This window comes from Dromiciops gliroides, chromosome 3, assembly GCF_019393635.1.
Source record: "Dromiciops gliroides isolate mDroGli1 chromosome 3, mDroGli1.pri, whole genome shotgun sequence".
Classification (NCBI taxonomy): Eukaryota; Metazoa; Chordata; class Mammalia; order Microbiotheria; family Microbiotheriidae; genus Dromiciops; species Dromiciops gliroides.
Genome location: NC_057863.1, coordinates 332,444,420 through 332,465,311, shown reverse-complemented (window position 1 = coordinate 332,465,311; position 20,892 = coordinate 332,444,420). Strand labels below are relative to the sequence as shown.

The window sequence follows — 20,892 nt, the reverse complement described above, 5'->3', positions numbered from 1 at the left end:
ATGCTTCTATGTGCTTGCTGATTGACACAGTTTGTGGTGGTTTTCAGTCACAAATAGCACCCAAATTATTTTGCCCCAGCAGCTTCTGTATTCCCTTGCTAGATGCATCTAGGAACTCTTAGGCATCCCAGTTTCCAAAGAAAGCAAAAAATAGCAACCATAAATGAGACATAGATGACTGGCAAGGAGAAAATCTAAAGGCTTTGGAGAGAAATGATTACTAGCAGCAACTCATATCATCACTGTCATTTTGATCACTGAAAGACCTGCAAACAACTCAAAATCTATGCATACCATTCTGTTGCATTAGCTGAGTTGTTATTGAACCTTTAGAGAAGGACTTTGTAGCTTTTTGTTTCAGTTAATATTTGAGATGATACTGAGAGTTTGTATTTCTCTGAATTGGGTCTATGAACCTTGTTTTACTGTGAGGTTAAATTTTTTTTTTGCTTATATAAATGGCCATTTTATATGTATATATATACACACACAATACACACATACATACATACATATATGTATATGTCTGTCAATCTATCTAATCGAATTGAATCTATCTACCATCATCTATCTGGTTTATCCACTGACTTGCAATACATTGAGGCAAAGATGGGCACTCAAGACTAAATGACAACTTTTTAGAGCTCAAAGAAAGAGCATAAATAGGAGAAGAAAGAGGCAGGGATGTTCAGATTTTGAATCTGGGAAACAAGAAAAATGGTGGTGTTCCTAGCAGAAATAAGCAAGCTTAGAGGAGGGGTGAGTTGAAGAGAGAAGAGAATGAGCCCTGTTTTAAGTATATTGAATTTGAGATGCCTACAGGGTACCCAGTAAGCAGTTGGTCATATGTCACTGTAATTCAGGGGAGTGATTAGGGCTATTCAGCCCATGTCAGTTTTTCAAAATCAACTCGGAAACAGATTGTTACTGTCACATACACACAGACATATACATATACACACATATACATGTAAACACATATGCATACATATATATGAAGTCCCGTGCAGCCTTAAGGGACTATGAATGTCAGCTGTTATTATTGGAATTATAACAGAGAGCAATTCATTGCTGGAACAAATGTCTTGAAGACCACTATTTGAGCTGGTTCTGCTCTTATTGGTACTAGAAATTCACCTAGTTTTTTTATTTTGACTTCTATTTTTCAGTCAGCAATAAGGAATAAGAGAGTTCAAGAATAGGTTGTTTCTGTTAGGTTTAATTTAATAATCTTAGTCTGCATTAATGCTGCCAAATTATTATGGAATAAATAAAATACTCAGATACATTTCATTTCCAGGTGGCCTGCTGGTTACTAGATCCTGATTCTAAAGAACCAACACTTCACAATATAGTTACGAGCTTTCTTTCTCATGAGCTACCACTGTTGGAAGGGATAGAAACAGGCCAAGGCATTCAAAACCTGGGACTGAATACCAGTGGTGACCACTCTGGGCGATACAAAGCGGCCATAGAATCTATTCTCATCTTCAACTCTATGACCCAACTCAATTTGCTGTTAGAAAAAGAAAAGCTACAAGGTAAGAACCTCGGGAAACAAAGTTCCCAATGTTTTGATAATCAGGAGGTGGAATAAACACGGGCATCCTCTGTTGCAGAAGAAGAGGTCATGGCATTATTGATTTAGAGCTTGACCTCCAAAGTCATGCAGCCCAACTTCCTCATTTTAAAGTTGAAAAGACTGAGAGATGAAGTGGTTTGTCCAAGGTCATGGTGGTAGCATGGGGCAGAGCTCGAATGTGAATCCACGTCTTATGACTCCAATTTCAGTGTTCTTTCTATTGTACTGTGATGCTTGAAACACATTCTGTACTAGGTATACATTTTTCATAAGTAGAATCATATAGAATACACAATTATTTATATATTTTTATTTTTTAAAAACAACGTAAATATGAAAGAATAATGTTTCCATTTGCATGAGACACCCCCGTATCTAAATATATGTGCATAATTATCAACAGACTATGCCTTAAATGATTTTTTTTTTGGTAGAGGTACGTCCAGATCTCTGATTTTCTTCTTGGGGGTAATTCCCTGTGAGGAAAACCTCTCCACAAGTCAGAGTCAGCCATTCTCTGTTTCATGGAAATGGCAGCAGACATGTTCTGATTGACTCCAGAGGGGCAGAACTGGAACCAAGGGGTAAATGCTGCAAAGAGACATGTTCAGACGATATAAAGAAAGACTTCCGAACTCTGTTTAAAAGTGGAATTGGGGGCAGCTAGGTGGCGCAGTGGATAGAGCACTGGCCCTGGATTCAGGAGTACCTGAGTTCAAATCTGGCCTCAAACACTTAACACTTACTAGCTGTGTGACCCTGGGCAAGTCACTTAACCCCAATTGCCTCACTAAAAAAAAAAAAAATTGGAATTGACTCTGACTCTTGACGTTAAAAGTGGCCTGAAGATTCATATAATCCAGTCTGTGAACAAATGTAAAATGACCTTTTTACAGTATGACCAAGAAATCATCTTTCACCTACTGGTTGAATCCCTTAGATCACTACAAGCTCATTACTGTGTTGGATGGCTCTGATTCTTTCTGCACCCATGTAACTTCCATTGATGGGTTCTACTTTGGAGCAACCCAGAACAAACCTACTTTGTTTTTTCCTGACTAAACACCCTCATTTCTTTCAAGTGTTTCTCAAATGAAATGACTTAATCCTCAGGTCATCATTGCTTATTTCCATCTTAAATTTGTATCACCCTAAGAACTACTAATGTTCTATAGACATGGAAGTCAGCAGCTTTGTAAGGTTTCTTTAAGTGGAAATCATTCACAATTGAGCACTTAGCTCTAAATGTATTCCTTGTACCCCATTTATATAATGAGGCTTAATATAATTGCTTTTCAACATATTCCACTGGAGTCTGGAAATAACATCCATAAAAATTCACATGGCAGTTACCATTGCTTTCCATGGTGTTTTGTGATATTCCTTTGTATCCAAGTCGATAGGTACATATGAAACTTTGAGAGGAATAGAATGATCTTGACTATATCGTTACCTCATTTCTGTTCCTCTGTTGCCTCACTACCAAAAGTTACTTGGTCTTGATCAATCACCTGAGACCCAGTGAATGGAGTGCTGGACCTGAAGGCAGGAAGGCTAGAGTTCAAATCCAACCTCAGATGCTCATCAGCTCTGTGGTTTTGGGAAGGTCACTTCTGCCTATTCCATTTCCTCATTTTAAAAGTTTGGAGAATAGCAGCATCTGCCTCCCAGGGTTGTTGTGAAGGTCAAATGAGGTAATAATTGTAAAGCACTTAGCACAGTGCCTGGCACATAGCATGTGCTATATAAATGTCAGCTATGATTATTCTTATTACAAAAACTATATTATTTGACACTAATGTCCCAGCTTAGTTTCAAAGAAGTCTGAATTTATCCTATGCTTTTAAATGTTTGGGGGGTTTTTTGTTTTTAATTTTTTTTTTTTTGGTTAGGCAATTGGGGTTAAGTGACTTGCCCAGGGTCACACAGCTAGTAAGTGTCACGTGTCTGAGACTGGATTTGAACTCAGGTCCTCCTGACTCCAGGGCCAGTGCTCCATCCACTGTGCCACCTAGCTGCCCCTATCCTATGCTTTTAGCTAGTGAGCCAGTGTCTGTGGCATCATTAGGCATTTTGAAGAAGCTTAGTTGCCACAATAATCAATCTGTGAAGCAAGTTGTAAAGAACAGTTAAATGAATTCTCATTATGTACTTTTTCACTTAAAACTAACTTCCTGAAGGCAACAGTTAATGTTTCTGGGGATTGCTATAGAGCTTAATGCTAGCCTGAATAAAAATCCTTCCAAGTCTAGTCTTCCAAAAATGCTACTGAATCAGAAGAGGTCAGATTGGTTAAATTCAGACATCAAGTACCATTAGTTATTTCCTCCATCCTGAACATTGTCGAATAATAATCAAGTATACATACCCACTTTGCAATAAATGTTATTGCTGATTTGTGGTCATTTGACAAGAATGTCTGTCCTCTTCAGAGAAATACAGTTTCTTTACATTTGTAATCCTTATTTTATACAAATTATCATAACTCATCCACTATCCCCACAGAAGAGGGTGACACTGGCTTAGGTACTGAGATGTTTTCTACCCATTTCTGTTTCCTCTGGTGGGTTTCTTTGTAGTGCTCAGGAAATTGAACTCTAAAGAAGAGCATAATTTAATAGGGTCATCTAAGAAGCTTGACTACAGATGCGTATTAAGTGTTTTCTAGCAATGCAGTTGACGTAATCATTCTTAACTGAGAAGATATTAATGACCTTTGTGTCCTTTTCTTTTTTTTCTTCCAGATGTTTTCTGTAAAGTGGAAATGCCCTCCCACTATTGTTTGGCCTTGCTGGAACTAAATGGAATAGGTTTTAGTACAGTGGAGTGTGAGAGTCAGAAGCATGTCATGCAGGCCAAACTAAATGCAATTGAGGCTCAGGCTTATGAACTAGTAGGCCATAGCTTCTCCTTTACTTCTCCAGATGACATTGCTGAGGTTTGTCAAGATCAGTAAATAAGTACAATCTGTGCCTTTTTATAGTAGTGCTTTTTCAAAATTATTATTTTATTTATCTTTATTGTAATTATCCCAAGTACACCTCCCCTTCCCTTCCAGAGAGCTATCCTATATAACAAGTAGTGTTTTTCAAAGAGGAAAAGAAATCAACATGACTGATACATTGAAAAAGTCCAAAAACAACAAAAGAGATTCTGCTCCAGTCCCTTATTTTAACTCTGTTTGTCTTTCTGTTTCAAGTGTGCCTCTTGTAAACAAGATATCGTTGGATTTTGATTTCTAAACCATTCTTCTTTCCTCTTCTGTTTAATGGGTGAGATCATCCCATTCATATTCATAGTTATGACTGCTAACTGTATTTCCCACCATCCTTTTCTATTTATCCTCTCTTTTTTACATTGTCCTTTCTGAAGAGTCACTATTGCTTCTGACCAGATGTTTAGTTAGCTTACCATCCCTAGGCATTGCTGCTGTTCCACAGCCCACAGTCAGTGCTGATTCTGTCCCATTTCTGACCAGGCCTCACCCCTGTATCTGAAGATTTCTCAGTCTTCCTAAGCTGCCTTTTTCTGGAAATAATGATTTACTGTGACTTTTTCTTGGCCTTCTTGCTCAGAATTTTGTTTGGAGAGGTTTTAGGGAAAGTTTGGCAGCTGTGATCTTTCACTCTGCCATCTTGACTGGCCTTATTTTGAAATTCTTAATTTCGCCACTTCTTCCCCCACTACCCCCTATCTCTTTCTCTGTCTCTCAGTCTCTGTCCTTCTCTCTCCACTTAAATGGTTAAGTAGGTACACTGTTCTAATTTCTCTAGCTATTTATTAGAACATATTGAAAGGTCTAAACATATTGTCACAACATCTTATTTTTCAGATGCTTGGTACATAATATAAAAGTATATCATTACCTCTTTGAAGACTGAAGTCCAATAGTGCCTAAAACAGAGCATAATACCTGTATAAAGATTATTGAATAATTCATTTTTTTGAATTTAATAGCACTGTTGCTTTTGAAATTTCATTCAAAGTAGCTAAAATAGGTGCAATGGCAATCCCCCATGCATAGCTCTGTTAATGACCATCCTTTATTAAATATTCATACACAGAATTCTTAATTTGCTAGAGTCAAGTTTCTTTATAGAACCAATTTTCTCAATTAGCTTTTTAAAGTCTTTTCTGAATGACACTTTAATTTTAGGTCATATTTAGTGTAATTCAGCTCTTTATCATATGATGATTTATTTTCATCTTTCAGTTATAAGATATTTGACCTAAAAATGTATTTTCTTTCAGGTTTTGTTTCTGGAATTGAAATTACCACCAAATGGAATTCAAGGAAACAAGAAAACTTTGGGTTCTACCAGAAGGATGGTTACAAATGGACGTAGCACCAGGATAGGGAAGCAGTTCAGTACTAGTAAGGTAAAATTTTCAGGAAATATTGAAGCAAAGTAAGAATTTTGTTTGACATTTTTCATAACTATTTGTTAGAGTAATTTTGGGATTCAGAGTTTAAGATTCAGAGTTAATGGTCCCTGACTTTTGAACTCGCTCAGATAAAAATAGAAATACTGGTTACTCAGGCAGCCCATAAAACCAGTGGTGGCCATCATTGCTTAAATGAATGAATGAATGAATGAATGAATGAATGAATGAATGAATAAATAGATGAAAAAACATTTGTCAATGGTCTGTGTACCAAGTAGTCTGCTAGTTGCTGAATATACAAATGCCAAAGTAAGACAATAATTATCCTTCTAACAGGGGCTATTAGAACAGGGGAATGGTGGCCAGGGAAGGGAGTTTTAGTGTGGGAGACATAGGAGTAGTAAGTGATGCCATAGGGCAGTAACTTGTTATACCTTTTTAGAAACGTTGGTAGTATCAATTTGATTGCTGTTACCAGAGCAAGAAGTGGAAAGTGATGGTGGAAGGGAGCATAGTGTTGTGTGTGTCCAGTAGCAGGGCAGATGGCAGGTGAATGTGGAGTGTGATTAAGTGACAGCCAGATAAAATGAATTAGATGAATTGTATTCGCTCAGCAACAATACAGTTCAGCTGTAGGATGGATAATCTTAAAAAGAAAAAAACCAGAAAATCCTAATTATCTTTTGATAGCACTTAGGATCTTTTTATTACTGAATAAGTTCAGTGTGTGCAAATACAGTGTTATGAAGATGAATTAAGACTATTTTGAGCAATTGCCATTGATCAGTGGAGGTGTCTGTTTTGGGTAACTTAGGCCTTTGTTCGGCACGGAATATTGGGAGAAGTAAGTATGTGGCATATAACATGATCTATTCAACTGTGTATTTTTTTTTTTTTAGCAAACCTGACTTATTAGGGAAATAACACATAGATTGATTAAACTCTTTTTCTTTCTCTCTATTTCTTTCTCTCTCTCTCTCTCCCTTTCTTTCTTCCTTCCTTCCTTTCAGCAATTGGGGTTAAGTGACTTCCCCAGGGTCATACAACTAGTAAGTGTCAAGTGTCTGAGGTCGGACTTGAACTCAGGAACTAACTCCAGGGCTGGTGCTCTATGCACTGTGCCACCTAGCTGCCCCTAAACTCTTTCTTATAAGCAATATAATTCCTAATTTAAAACAAGTATTAAAAGAAAAACAAAATTTCTAAGTAGAAATAAATAGTATTTTTGCTACTTCATTATCCTAGGCACTGCTTATGGAACTTGATTATTTTTCTGTATCTAAAGGAAGCTTTTTAACTTTCTCCATCTTCAGAACTGTTTCAGGCCCCTTTTTACTGTTCTTTTTTTTTATCTTTTTAAATTTAAGTTTTTTTTTTTTTATATTCTGGACTTGACCAACACCAAATAAAATGAGCCTTTCCATATACAAGTAAAACAGGAAAAAGATTGTGCATGAATCTTCAAGTACCTATTATGTGTAACTTGCTTTCCTTTAAAGTATATTATATGTAATTTATAATATTAATAATTAATAATATTAAGTATATCATGTATAATAGTCCTTTTAAATAAATTCAGCATATAACCTTCAAGCTCTCCTACTTGCTTTTCATTCTGCCCTTTTTTCTGTTCTTTTGTAGATTTAAAAAAGTCTCAGTGATCCTCTTTCATTTTTTTTTTCAGCCTTATTTGCTAGACGCCTACTTTTCCCATTAAACGAAATAAAAGACAGTTCTTGTAACAAATATAGGGAGTTAAGCAAAACAGATTCCCATATAGTCTGGCTCCATAAATGTATTTGTCATTCTGTACCTTGAGCTCATCTCTTGTTAGGAAGTGGACATGCTTCATCATGGGGCTTTTCATCCTGTCTCTTAAGTCCTGTTCCTAGATACTATTAAGAGGAAAGATGTCAGTTGTCTTTAAAACCTCCCTTAATTCCTCTTTGTCCGGGTCATTCTTGTACTGCCTTTTAGAGTCCCTGATTCTTGCCTGCTGTCTGTCTGCCAGCTTGACTCTTCTCAAAAGAGGCAGTCTGTCTTTATACTTTTCTGACAACTTACCCAGAATCTCTCTGGGAAGCCAGATGGCACAGTGGATAGAGCACTGGCCCTGAAGTTGGGAGGACCTGGGTTCAAATATGACCTCAGACACTTATTAGCTGTGTGACCCTGGGCAAGTCACTTAACCCCAATAGCTTCTTTATTTTTTTAATTTATTTTTATTTTTTTGGTTTTGGTGGGGCAGTGGGGGTTAAGTGACTTGCCCAGGGTCACACAGCTAGTAAGTGTCAAGTGTCTGAAGCCGGATTTGAACTCAGGTCCTCCTGACTCCAGGGCCGGTGCTCTATCCATTGTGCCACCTAGCTGCCCCTATCATGTTGCTTTTAAGGATATATTGTTAAACTTAACAGACACTCAGTACCTGTATAAAACTTGCAAGGTAAATATGTTTTCCTTATGTTCCTTTGTCAGGATGTTTTAAAGAAACTAAAGACCTTACACCCATTACCAGGCTTGATTCTAGAATGGAGAAGAATCACTAATGCTATTACCAAAGTTGTCTTCCCACTGCAGAGGGAAAAATGTATGAATCCTGTCCTTGGAATGGAAAGACTCTATCCTGTATCACAGACTCACAGTGCTACAGGTAATGACAGACTTGCCTTTGGAATTACTTCTCTTTAAATTTAAAAAAAAATATATGTATTTCATTATATCTTTCCCAATTACATGTAAATTTTCAAAAATTCTTTTTTTGGGTTTTTTTGTTGATTTTTTGCGGGGCATTGGGGGTTAAGTGACTTAAGTGTTTGAGGCTGGATTTGAACTCGGGTACTCCTGAATCCAGGGCCGGTGCTTTATCCACTGCGCCACCTAGCTCCCTCCCCGCCCCCCCCCCAAACTCATTTTTAAATAGTTTGTGTTCCAAATTCTCTCTCTCTCATGTTCCTTCCCCACCCACTGAGAAGGCAAGCAATATGATGTCAATTATACACATGAAGTTATGCAAAACATATTTCCATATCAGCCATGTTGTAAAAGAAGCCACATAGCACCTTCTACTCCGCCCCCCTCGCAGCTGAGATATTTATTTTGTATGTTGCAGAAAAAATTGAGGCTGTTTGCCCTGAGTTCTTTCTTCTCCTTTTTTCCTCATCTCCCAGCACTCCAGTGCCTTCTGCCACTATCTTCTTCTTCACCTTGGTCTCACATGAGGAAGTGGCTTTACTCCTTATGAAGGCTACAGTGGTCTTGTTGTCTCCAATAGATCCCTCTCTCCTAGCTCATTTCCTACCACCTACGAACTTGTCTCCCATATTCTGAAAAAAACCTTCACTTTTCCCTTTCTTCCCTGTTAACTGTCATCCTATATTTCTTCTGTACTTTCCAGGTTAACTCCTGGAAAAGGCCATCTACACTAGGTGTTACCACTCTCTCTCCTTTCACTCTTATGGTCTGATTTCTAACTTCATCATTTGCTCTCTCCAAAGTTACTAATGGTCTCTTGTTTGCCAAATCCAATGCTCTTTTCTCAATCCTCATTCTCTTGGTCTCTCTGCAGCCTTTGACACTGTTCATCACTCCTTCCTCCTCAATATTCTCTTTTCTTTAGATTGTCAGGATACCTCTCTTTCCTGGTTCTCCTCCTGCCTTTCTGACTGCTCCTTCTCTCCTTTGCTGAATCCTCATTCAGGTCATGTTCTGTAACTGTAGGTGTCCCTCTGGGTTCTGTCTTGGACCCTCTTCTTTTCTCTAAATCCAGGATTGTGTATACACTTAGCATATCTACTTTGACACCATTTGATTCTGATAACCCCTAACCACTTAACCATTATTAACATCTACAGGTAGGTGGAGCAGTGGATAGAGCACTGGCCCTGAAGTTGGGAGGACCTGAGTTCAAATCAGACCTCAGACACTTATTAACTGTGTGACCCTGGGCAAATCACTTAACTCAGTTGCCTTAAACATCCAGGGCTATCTCCAATGATCCTGATTTCTATCTTGGCACTGGACCCAAATGGCCCTGGAGGAGAGTAAGGTTGGTGACCTTACACATCCTGCCCTCACTTAAATCCAATTCACTGCAAGTCATGACATAACCTCCTGATGTCATGGTCTTCTTTCAGATTAAAGGATAAACAACAACAACTGACATTTATATGAGGGAGAGAGTCACTGCCAGTTGTCTTATAGACATTAATGAAACAGGTACAGAAGCACCTTTTCTTGGTAAAGAGGTTGTACAGGGGTGCACTGTGAACATGAATGATCCTGATAAAGCAGCTCTATAGATACACTTACTAAAAAACAGAAAGGGATGTATCACGAACCCGATGTAGAAGAATCAGAATCTGCTAATGAACTAAGGACGACATGGTATGAGCGGATGTATTCTTTCCTTAATAAAGTCACATTGGGAAAACACTAAACTTGAATAATAATGAAAATGAAAAATAGCATTTATATAGCAATTCATGGTTTGCAAAATAATTTAAAAATTTTTTACCTCATTTTATCCTCACAACAACCCTGGGAAGTAGGTACTACTTTTAGACTATTTATTACAATACTTGATAATCAGTCAATTAACTCATATTTATTCAGTGTCTGCTATATACTCTTACACATTGCTCAGGGCTGGGGTATAAGTACAAAGAATAAAACAGTCCCTCCTCGAAAGGCCCTTACATTCTTTAATTAATTTATTTTTTTGATGAGGCAGTTGAAGTTAAGTGACTTGCCCAGGATCACACAGCTATTAAGTGTTAAGTGTCTGAGGCCAGATTTGAACACAGGTCCTCCTGAATCCAGGGCTGGTGCTCTATCCACTGTGACACCTAGCTGCCCCTAGGCCCTTACATTCTAATGGGAGAGATAAAAAGTACATATAAAAATATGTATAGCATGATGTACTTTTTGTTAAGCAGAAGGAATTAATTTTGCCTTATTTTTTTGAACTCCTCTCAAATGTTTTAGGATAATTTCCAGCAAAAAAAAATTATAGTTAGGGTAAACCAGAAGATATCTTTGATCATGTCAGTTAACTGAGGTTTCACTTTAATGAATAATTTTGTCCACCATGAAGCAAATGGGCTGGGCCATTTTGAGCTCATTAAAGGATGAAACTTTTGAGCCCTTCATTTCCAAATCTCCTTTCTTGTTACCTTGTTCATCTCTCTAATGCATGAGTTCCATTGACAATCACTGCTTTTCAAATCCCCATATCCTCTTCTTATTTCCTTCTGTTCCTTACTCATGGTGTTTCACATGTGGAGATAATAAGGTTATTTTTCCTGTGCCTCACTTGTATTAGTATTCTGCTAATTAAATTGGTAACTAGCTTAAAATGTAGAATGCAGATCTTTTAGTATAGGGATGTTCATTTTAAATTCCTTTTTTCTTATCTTGGAATAGCTTTGCAGAGAGCTGTGTTAAATCCCATTTAATGCTTCCTGATTCAGCACTTGTTTCATATTATTAATTTATTGTGTGCTTATGCTCACTTTAGGTGCATAATTATAAATGACATAAATAAATTCTGAATTTTAATTATTTTACATTTATTTTGGCCTTTATTTTAAAGCCCTATGTATTTTAAAAGAATTTTTATTTTTTAATGTACTTTATCCATACAATAAATGGTCATCTTTTTCTAGTTTTAAATGCTTATCAATCTTTTTTTTTTAATACCTGTCAATCTTGCTTAATTTCAGGTCGAATAACTTTCACAGAGCCAAATATTCAGAATGTGCCAAGAGATTTTGAGATTGAAATGCCAGCACTAGTTGAAGAGAGCCCGCCTTCTCAAGTACAAGGCAGAAGCTTACCTTTTAAGAACAGGTAGAAGTCAAGTGACACAGTGGCTCTTCTTAGTTTGTATTAGTAGGCATTTAATAGTATAAATGGGATCAAGGACCCTTTTTTAACTGCATCTATATAATGAAACCCTTTTACTTTTCAAATATCTTACACTAAACAATGAACTGAGACTGTTAATTAAATGGTGTTGCATTGACTCATCCTTTAGAGTGCCTTTCTTAGGCCAAGTGTGTCTGTGATGAAGCCTTCTCACTGTTCGAGTATGTGGGCAGCCAGACAGATTTCAGTATAACGTAAAGACTAGTGTGAGGGAGTGAATGGGGTAGGGCAGACATGGCAGCACTAATGCTAGTACTTCTCATATTTGTGCCAAAATTCTGACAATCCCTGAATAAAGAAACAACAATCTGGTTTCTCTTCAAAATAAATAATGAACTCTTATAAAAACACTTGGATATTTCCTTTGGGTTTAACTTTTCATTATGTCATTTCATTTATAAGCACTATTTTAATTTCTCCCTCTCCTTAAAATGATCTGTGATGACATTTGCATGTTACTTGCAGTCAGTCAGTGAACATTGTGTAGAATATAGTGGCAGAATCATATGTTGTACTCCTATTTATAAATGTCTATAAATTGAGACTAATACACTAAAAAAAATTAATGTTCATACTACCAATTTTGCAATTTTGTTGAGTTTCATTTCAAACTATTCTTGAAGTAAGCCCTTTAGGAAAATTAAACAAAACAAAGCACCTTTTCAGTTGCCTATTTAAGATTCTGGCTTGACTAACAAATAAGTTCGTGATTTATTTTTGAGTATGATACATGTAATGGTTTTTCTTTCTGCAGAAGAAGTAAATGCAGTTATAATATAAATTCTAGATACCAGACACTGATGGCAGAAAGAGTCAAAGACAATGGGAAGCCTTTTTCTGTTAGTATGAGACATGCCTTTGTTCCTTTCCCAGGTAAGTTTGTTGGTATTTCCTAAGCTAATCATTGGACTGGTCTGGTCATTTCCTTGTTCCTCAGTGACTCCCCATTGACTAGAATAAAAAATAGGAACTCTATTTGGGATTTGAAGCCTTCTGTTCTGTCTTCAGCCTGTTTTTTCAGAGTGATTTCACATTACTTCCCTTAACATACTTTGCCTTCCCAAAGGCAAAGTACTTGCTTTGCTGGGCTATTGTGAAGAAAATTCTTGGTCAAGTATAAGGTACTATATGAGTGTTATCCATTACTGTTGTTGCAATAATCAACCTCATGGCTTTATTGTAAGGAAATCTCTCTTTAAAGTACTATATAAATGTAGTTTACTATTAAAAACAACAACAACAACAACAGACAGGGGCAGCTAGGTGACACAGTGGATAAAGTTCAAATGTGGACTCAGACACTTGACACTCACTAGCTGTGTGACCCTGGGCAAGTCATTTAACCCTCATTGCCCTGCAAAAAAACAAAACCAAACCAAAAAACAAACAACATATTTTACCTTCCAATCAAAGTAATCCAAAATTGGTTTCCTTGATATATATATATATATTTTTTTTGGGGGGGGGGGGAGGGGAGGAGCGTAGCAGTGAGGGTTAAATGACTTGCCCAGGGTCACACAGCTAGTAAGTGTCAAGTGTCTGAGGCTGGATCTGAACTCGGGTCCCTCCTGAATCCAGGGCCAGTGCTTTATCCACTGCGCCACCTAGCTGCCCCCTCCTTGATATTTTTAAAAATTTTGTTACTAAAGATGAATTTTGTTATTTTTTCCAGCTCTAAAAAGTAATTCTTTAGGAGTTTGATATGGCACTGAACAAGTAAATTAATTTAGGTAGAATTGCCATTTTTATTATATTGGCTTAGTCTACCCATGAACAATTAATATTTCCCCAGTTATTTAGAACTGTTTTTATTTTTATAAAGAGTATTTTGTAAACATTAACATATAGTTCCTATGTATATCTTGGCAGGTAGACTCCCAAGTGTTTTATACTGTCTGTAATTATTTTGTTTGTTTTTTGTGGGGCAATGGGGGTTAAGTGACTTGCCCAGGGTCACACAGCTATTAAGTGTCAAGTGTCTGAGGACGGATTTGAACTCAGGTCCTCCTGAATCCAGGGCCGGTGCTTTATCCACTGCACCACCTAGCTGCCCTGTCTGTACTTATTTTAAATAGAATTTCTCTTTCTATTTCTCCCTGTTGGGAAATTGCTTTATAGTTTTCTTTCTCTATTTTTGTTCTCCCTGGTTTAGGTATCAAATTTAAGTATCGTATCATAGCAGTAATTTGGTAGGATTCCTTCATAACCTATTTGTTTAAATAGTTTATATGCTAATGAAATTAATTGTGTTCGCTAGAATTTCTTTTTAAATCCATCTGATCCTGTGTTTTTTTTTTTCACTTGTTCATTTTTTTTTTTTTAAGCTAGGGCTATTTAAGGGGGCAGCTAGGTGGTACAGTGGATAAAGCACCAGTCTTAGATTCAGGAGGACCTGAATTCAAATCTAGCCTCAGACACTTGACACCTACTAGCTGTGTGACCCTGGGCAAATCATTTAACCCTCATTGTCCTGCAAAAAAACAAAACAAAACAAACAAAAAAACAACAAAAAAAGCTAGGGCTATTTAAATATTCTACTTCCTATTCTGTTCATCTGGGCAATTTATATTTTTGTTTATATTTATTTATTTTATTAAATTGTCAACTTTATTGGCTTATAATTTCCTATTCATTAGATGTGAATTCATCTTTTTTCAATTTTTCATTTTGATTAATTTCATTTTTTTAAAATCAAATTAACCAATATGTTTTATTGCTTAAAGAAACAACACAAAAAACCCCCCCAGCTTTTAGTTTTATTAGTTCAGTGGTTTCTTTTCTTTTCTTTTAACATTCAATTTTGTTAATCTCTCCTTTGATTTGCAGGATTTCTTTTTTGGTATTTAAGTAGGGGTTTAAATTTTTTTTTTTAGTTGTATGGCCAATTCACTAATCAGTACATTTTCTATTTTATTGATTTAAGGGTTTAGAGGTATAAATTTCTGCCTTTTTATTCCTTTGGCTGCATTACAGAAATTTTGGAATATTATCTCATTCTCTTTAATGAAATTAAGTTTCTGTGATTTGTTTTTTGACCCACTCATTCTTTTTTTTTTTTTTTTTTGGGTGAGGCAGTTGCAGTTAGGTGACTTGCCCAGGGTCACACAGCTAGTAAGTGTCAAGTGTCTGAGGTTAGATTTGAACTCAGGTCCTCCTGACTCCAGGGCCAGTGCCACCTAGCTGCCCTGACCCAGTCATTCTTTAGGATTAGGTTATTTACTTCCAGTTATTTTTTAATCTATGGCTCCATAGCCCTTAATTGAATGTAGTTTTTATTCTGTGATTTATGAAAAGTTCAAGAGACATAATTTCTGGGTAATTAATGATTTTATTAGTTATTGCTAGTAAGTAAACCAAAGATGAAACAGAACAGGCCTCTCAATACTTATACGGCCTTGGAAGAGTGAATGTTCCTGGAAAGGCAGCAATCAACTTTGATTGGTTAACAATTGATGAGATAATGAATATTATAATAAAAGGTGGGCTTATTCTAATGAGGGGCTGGGGACCTGACTCATCACTCAGCCTTGGCCAAAGAGACTTATCTCTGCTCAGACCCTTCCTCTCCCTCCCCAGGGCAATCTAAACAAAAGGAGGAATTCACATTCACTCAGACTTGACTAAAACACAGGAATTCAGCAATTCACCTAGACCAAAGCTTCTTAAGTGGGGTCAGGTAATTGAATGTGCAGAGTTGTAAAAAATTTGGCAACAGTAAAAGGTTAAGTATACCTACTTCATATACCTAGGGTCCCATAAAAATTTCTCAGGTGAAAAGGGGTCATGGGTGTGTATGAGATGATTATGGATTTGAGTCAGATTAAACTCTGAGGATGGGGTCTGGAAGGTACCCAGCCCTGCCCCAGTATAGTTCGTTTAGAAGTTTATTGCTTGTCAAATTCTCACTGTCTCCTTTAAGTTTTATTGCCAATTAACAATATTTTTACTTCTGCTCAGTCTCCCCACTTGTCAGCTACATATTAGTTTTGTCTGCAATCCATCATGTGTCAGAACCCCAGTCCCTGTTGAGTGGGTCAGGGAGTTTGCCCACCAGTTCAATACACGGGACTCAAGAAGAAAGGACAGGGCTTGGCACAGGATGCAGCAATTAAGTTGAGACCAGATGTTAAGTGAAATGTCTCTTTTTCTCAGAGCAGAATCCCCTTGGCCCTGGGGTCCCAACAATGGATTATTCTTTTCTTCCCAACATAGCCAAAGATAAATTTTAACCCTGTTGTCTTTCTAGAATTAACAGGACTACAGAACAATGCTGAAGCACCTGAGTAACTCTTCCTGTTATTCAGGTTGAATATCTTTAGAGACAGGGGCCGGGAGAGGGGAGTCAGTGGGAACTGTGAGATCTGAAACATCTGACTGTCACTCCCCTGTTTCCTCTTCCTTTGGTTTGACCTTATTCCCCCTCCCCTTTTCCCCCTTGTTCCTGGAACACATATGCATGTCTCCATACATTGATCACGAGCTAAACACGCACCCTGGGTGAGACAGGATTGTATGTTAGATTGTGAGCTCGCCCTAGTGTGCATGGGGACTTCCCCTATAAAAGGTCAAGGCATGTATTAGCTATCGCGGCTCAGGCATTGAGTTTGCCCATTCCCATGGGAATGTAATAAATCTGTCTCTGCTTGACTTGGTGGTCTCCTCAAGTTATTTGGGTAAACTGAGGCAGTTTGCCCCATACAGGTGGAAAAAGTTTAAGAAGCCCTGACTTAGACTAGAATTTTTTTAACTTCTAATCAGATCTGATTTTTCCCAATTGGGTGTATCTCACCCAGTATTTCATCTTATCTTCAGGCCTGCCCTTCAAAGGCTGACTGGATAATCTTCAGGGGCTGATTTCTAAAGAGGAAATAGGAACGCAAAAACCTTAGTTCTAATTCAGTAATTGGTTATTAATATGAGAGAAATAATAATTTCTCTCAATTGCATTATGACCAGAAAAAATATGTTTAATTTTTCTGCTTTTCCTCATTTTTTGTGAGGTTTTTGTGTCCTAATACATGGTCATTTTTTGTGAAGGTGCCAGGAATAGCTGAGAAATATGTTTATTTCTATCTATTCCAATTCTGTATTCTCCAAAGTTCTATCATATCCAACTTTTCTTAAATTTTGTTCATCTTTTTGACTTTTCCTGTTTTTTTCATGGCCAGATTTATCTTGATCTGAACAAATTGAGGTTACCCATTAGTATGGTTTTATTCTCTTCCTATAAATCAATTAACTTTTACTTCAAGAATTTGGATGTTACATCGATGTCCAGTACATATGCATATATGTTGAATGTTGATATTAATTATTTATGGTGCCTTTTAGTAAAATGTAGTTTTCCTGAATGTCTCTTTTATTTAGGCTTTATTTATTTAAGGTCATGACTGCCACTCTTATCTTTTACTTCAACTGAAGCATAAGAGATTCTGCTCCAGTCCCTTGTTTTAACTCCATGTGTATCTTTCTCTTTCAAGTGTATTTCTTGTAAACAAAATATTATTGCATTCTGGTTTTTAACCCATTCTGTCCTCTTTCATTTTATGTTTAAGTTCATTACATTCCTAGGTATGATGACTAACTCTGTATTTCCCTCCTTCCTATTATCCTTTTCTTTTTTATCCTATCCCCTCTTCATGTATCTTTTTTTACTTCTGACCATATCTTCTCCCCACCTTTCTCTCATCCCTTTTCACTCCTACTTCTCTGTAAGGTAAGATGAGTATCTTTATCCAGTTGTGTGTGTATGTTTATTCTTTATTCCTTGAACCAATTCAGATGAAAGTAAAGTTCCAAGTGTTGCCTCCTTCTCCCCTCTTCCAAACCTACCCCTTCCATTATATAAACTCTTCTTTTCATGCCTCATTATGTGAGATCATCTCAACATAATACAGCCACATTCTTGCCCTCCAGTTACATTCCTTCTAAGAGCTCTAGTGATGGTAAAGTTCTGAGGGGTTATATGTATCTTCTTCCCATATATGAATGTAAATAGCTTAACTGTATTTAGTCTCTTGTGACTTTTCCCTCATGTTTATTACCCTTTTATGCTTCTCTTGAGTTCTATGTTTGAATGACAGATTTTTCAATTAAGTTCTTATCTTTTCATCAGGAATGCTTGAAAGTCCTCTATTTATTAAATATAATTTTTTGCTCCTGTAAGATTAGATTTAATTTTGCTATAATTCTAATATCCCTGCCTTCTGAAAGATCATATTCTAAGCCCTTCCTTCCTATATAATGGTAGCTGCTAAATATTGAGTGATCCTGATTGTGGCTCCTCAGTATTTGAATTATTTCTTCTTGGATGCTTGCAGTATTTTTTCCCCCTTGATCTGGGACTTCTGTGGCTGTAACATCACTGAGAGTTTCTTTCAGGAGGTATCTGGTCAATTCTTTCCATTCTACTTTGCCCTCTGGTTTTAAGCTGTCTGGGCAGTTTTCCTTTATAATTTCCTTAAATATAATATCTAGGCTCTTTTTTTTGTTAACGAATTTCAGGTAGTCTAATGATTCTTAAACTTGACTTTGGATTTAGTTATTGTCATTCTCTGCTAACTTCTGATTGTAAAGGTGAGAGATAGGCTTATTCAATTTCTTTTTCTGAAATTCATCATATGTTGTTCTATTTCTTGTTCTATTAATCTGGACATTTTACATTTTTGTACATATTCATCCATTTAATTTAGATCATCAGTTTTATTGTCATATAATTTGGCAAAATAGTTTCTAATAATTTCCTTTTCTTGAGAATTTACCTTTTAAATTTTCAACACTGGTAATTTGGTTTTCAGTTTTCTTTTGAAAATATATTTTATTGGTTTGTTCAAAATAATAGCTCTTAGCTTTATTAATTCAATGAGAGTTTTTGCTTCTAATTTTGTCTTGTTTTTCAGGATTTCTATTTTGTTGTTTGAGGTTTTTAAGTGTTTTTTTCTTCTGATTTTCCTTACTTGCCTGCCCATTTCATTGATCTCTTCTTTCTCTCTTATACTGATGAAACTCTTTAGAAATATAAATGTTTCCCTCAGGACTGCTTTGACTACATCTAAAAAATTTTGGTATGCTTTGTTTTTGTTATCTTTTAAAAAGTTATCTATTATTTCTATTTATTTTTTTACTTCTTTCTTTAGGGACATGTTACCTAGTATGGGCTTCTACTTGCACATACCAATTATGTGAATTAATCTCCTCAACTTTTCCTTTTCCTTTTCCCTTCCTAGAATATTCCTTTTCTCCTCTCTTTTCTTTCTTTTGAGATCATCAAAACATAATAAAACCACTTCTCAGCCTTCTGCCTTATTAGGGAGAAGGGGGAAGGGAATAAACTTTTATTTAGAGCCAGTACATATCAGACACTGTACTTTGCAAATATCTTCTCATTTAATCCTCACAATAGTCCTTTGAAGTAGGTGCTGTTTTTATTCCCATTTTACAATTCAGAAAACTGAGGCAAACAGGCTTGCCCAGTCACACAACTAGTTAGTGTCTGAGACCAGATTTGAACTTGTATGATCCTGACTGGGGCTTCTTATTCCTTGAATTCTTTCTTTTTGGCTGTTTGAAGTATTTTTCTTTGACTGGAATCTCTCGATTTTAGTTTTAGTGTTCTTGGGAATTTTCCTTTAGTGGTTTCTTTCAGGAGGTAATAATGAATTCTTTCACTTTTTTCATTTTCTTTTTCTTATTCTAAAAGATCTTGGCAGTTTTCTTTTATGATTTCTTGAAATGTGTCTAGATTTTTTTTCTTTTTCTTTTTTTTTTGGTCATTGCTTTCAGGTAGTCCAGTGATGCTTGAAATATTTTCTCCCCAATTTTTCTTTCTTGTCAGTTGTTTTTGCTATGAGATACCTTACATTTTCTTGTCTTTTCAGTTGTTTGACTTTGTTTTAATATTTCTTCCTGTCTCTTGGAGTCATTAACTTCTATTTTGTTGATTCTAATTTTCGAGGAGTCTTTTGCTTGGATAAGGTTAATATTTCTTGTGCTGAACTAGACAAATCAATAAATATACAATAAGTGCTTATTATGTGTCAAACTTTAAGTCCTGAGAACACAAGTACAAATAGAACAAAAGATAGTCCCAAGTCCAAGGGGCTTACACCCTAGTGGGAAAAGAGAACATTTAAAGGAAGGTGAGAGTATGGAGGATATGATACAAATCATAGGTTCATAAATTTAGAGCTAGAATAGATCTAAGAAGCTTTCTAGTCAAATCTCTTCATTCATAAGGACTGTGAGGCCCAGAGAGATTAAGTTTCTTGCCTAAGTATGGTCATCCAGGTGGTGACTAGGAGAGCCAAGATTTGAATTCAAGTCCTCAGACTCCCAAAACAACATACTTACCATAGAACCATGCTGCCCCATACCACCACCACTAGAAGCAAAAAATCCCCAAATGAAATACAAAAACCCACCACCAATAGTTTATTTATAGAAAATGCATGGGCTCCTGATAGCCTCGCTGTGACGGTGATGAAGGTGCCCAGTACAATGCAGACAAGTGAGTTTGACTCATCAAATGAAGAGCCAGTTGAAAATGAACAGACTCTATTTTACGTATCGTGGCTACCCTTATCCCTTGTGAATTGTTCTCAGTGTCTAGGTTTATGTTCTCTTCCAGGCTGTAAATTAATTTAAAGATGTTAGAAGAAATCTCCAAAAGGACATGGAAGAACTAAAGAAAATGCATAATTCGTTTTAGGAATATTTCCATAAAATCAGAATGTGTTTTATTGCCTTCAGGGATAAGGTTTATTTACCTGGAAAATCAATTTATGTGGATAATGTCAAATGAGTTTGCTGTATTTCTCTTTTTGTAATGTGTATCTACTGCCACAAGGTGGTGTTAAAATCATGCAGGGGAAGGCCATGCTGATCTCCCATCTAGGTTGCAGATAGCCTAGAGTATAACCTTGGGATTCTAGATTCATTATTAAAGCAGCTACAGACTTTTTTATGTAAGATAATGAAAGTTTGAAGAAACACTACCCACA

The 20,892-nt window shown here is 36.4% G+C and overlaps 1 protein-coding gene across 1 annotated transcript in view; it reads left to right on the top strand.

The window, feature by feature from the left end:
• Nucleotides 1-20,892, top strand: part of POLQ (DNA polymerase theta) — a 108,197-nt gene that overhangs the window by 70,443 nt on the left and 16,862 nt on the right. The window contains 6 exon segments of the mRNA XM_043993502.1: nucleotides 1,301-1,541; nucleotides 4,327-4,520; nucleotides 5,834-5,962; nucleotides 8,444-8,618; nucleotides 11,689-11,821; nucleotides 12,651-12,766. Coding sequence (XP_043849437.1) covers nucleotides 1,301-1,541; nucleotides 4,327-4,520; nucleotides 5,834-5,962; nucleotides 8,444-8,618; nucleotides 11,689-11,821; nucleotides 12,651-12,766 — 988 coding nt within the window.